General features: G+C 47.0%; 1 protein-coding gene across 1 annotated transcript in view; it reads right to left on the bottom strand.

Annotated features, from left to right (window-relative positions):
• Window positions 1–1,907, bottom strand: part of LOC123161747 (protein ACCELERATED CELL DEATH 6) — a gene marked incomplete at its 5' end in the record, with an annotated part of 12,544 nt that extends 10,637 nt beyond the window's left edge. Inside the window, 2 exon segments of the mRNA XM_044579545.1 lie at window positions 553–1,094; window positions 1,207–1,907. Of these exon segments, the coding sequence (XP_044435480.1) occupies window positions 553–1,094; window positions 1,207–1,891 (1,227 nt within the window).
• Window positions 1,908–1,976: the final 69 nt, after the last annotated feature.

A 1,976-nucleotide genomic window follows, 5' to 3' on the forward strand; every position in this document is an offset into this window, starting at 1 on the left:
TCCTTTAAAAAAAATAACAAAAACCCCAACCAATGGAATGCTGACGTGTGGATGCTTTTTGGTCCCGGTTGGTGCCACCAACCGGGACCAAAGGACCCCTGACTGGGCTCGGCGCACAGGGCCACGTGGAGGCACATTGGTCCCGGTTGTTTGAACCGGGACTAATGGGTGGAGGTATTAGTAACAGCCCATTAGTCCCGGTTCATGAACGAACCGGGACTAAAGGCCCTTACGAACCGGGACTATTAGGTGTTTTTCTACTAGTGTGTGGGTGCTAGGTCGGTCGTAGTGCCCTTTTATGTGGGTATGTTGTAACGGTTTTTGCCCGGGTTTTATTTAATTAACCGGGCAACTCTGCTCTACCTTTTTTATTGAATCGGGCCTTAAGGAACCGTGTTTCAAAAAGAATAGCATGGGATTTTGTGGGATTGTCTTTTTAAAAGCCATACGATATCTTATTTCGTTGTCAGAAGTGCATGATGCAATCACACATTGACCATCTCTCCTCTAACAAAAAAGGATATTTGACAGAGAGAGACTATACGCACATACCTGTGTAAATGACACGCCAGGTGGGATGCCCAAGGATGCAAGATCTAGAGGCGTGCGCTCCTCCTTATTTCTGGGACTCAAAAAGATTTGCCTCATCCCCAGTAACACTCGGAAGATGGACACATTTCCTTTCAATACAGCCAAATGAAGAGCCGTATTCCCATCTGCATCTCTGGTGTTAAGAATTCCTAGGAACCTTTGCCCTGAGCATACATACCTTACTACATTGTAATTTTTTTGCTGGACAGCAATGTGGAGGATGGTCTGGCCAAAGTTACTGCATGGCCAATAGCAATCGGGACAATGCTCTAGCAACAGCTTGATCATGTCAAGACATCCATTAGCAGCTGCGACATGTATGGGTAGTGCTCCCTCGGCATCCCAGAGGTATCCAGCGCTTGCGTCCCTATCCAACAGAAGTTTTGCAGTAGCTGGCTGCCTGGTAGTCCAGCTTGATGCCAAAAGGTGAAGTGGCGTGTTCCCATATAGATCAGTCTTCTTTATGAGGTTAGGATTCCACACCACGAGATGTTGACTGAGCTCTGCAATTGAGAAAGAATACACATGCATACAGTGAGAACAGGGTATGCTGTCGAAAGGAAGATGAGAAGAATTAGCTTATGTTTTGATTGGCGATCGAGCTAGCACATGCACCTGTGCTGCGGTATCGAAGAAGAACTGCAGCATGCAGAGCTGTCTTCTTTTCAGGCCCAGCACAGGATGCTGCATACCTGTGATCTTGTGGCCTTTCAGTGAGGAGCTGAACCATTTCAAGGTTGCCTAGAGTTGTAGCCAAATATAGAGGAGAAACACCTTCGTTATCCTCTATTTGCACTAGAGCACGGCATCTGTGTCTGTCCCTAATGTATTGCACGCTGACATCTGCCGCGATCAATCTACTCGCAACTTGTCTGTTCCCCCGCCGAACAGCGTCGTGTAAACATGTTTCCCCGTTGCACTTTCTTTCACTGACAAGTTCCATTTGCTTCTCATGGCTTCCAGACATCAGTATGAGAAGATTGATCATCTCGGGTTCCTCGGTGGCAGCCGCACAGTGCAAGGGAGTCTCCCCTCTCCTGTTCTTGGCTGCTACATCCACTAACATGGCCCATCCATCGGAAATGGCACGCACTAGTTCAACATGCTCTAGTCTTGCTGCAATATGGAGCACTCCGTCCCAATCAGATGTCACTCCTTGGAGAAGCCTGGATGTCCTTGGAGGTGGCTGGTTTTCATCTTGCAAAAGTTCATTAAATCGCTGTACATTGCCTTCTGTTACTGCCCTTCGCAATGTATAGTCCATCATGTGCCTTTCAGACTTGTGCTGAATGTCTTCCATTCTCACGTCACCTTCACTATCAAACACAGCGTCTGCGATTCAATTACTGAAGAACTTGTGTTAAAATAGCACTACAAGTAATTAC

Source organism: Triticum aestivum, chromosome 7B, assembly GCF_018294505.1.
Source record: "Triticum aestivum cultivar Chinese Spring chromosome 7B, IWGSC CS RefSeq v2.1, whole genome shotgun sequence".
Taxonomy (NCBI): Eukaryota; Viridiplantae; Streptophyta; class Magnoliopsida; order Poales; family Poaceae; genus Triticum; species Triticum aestivum.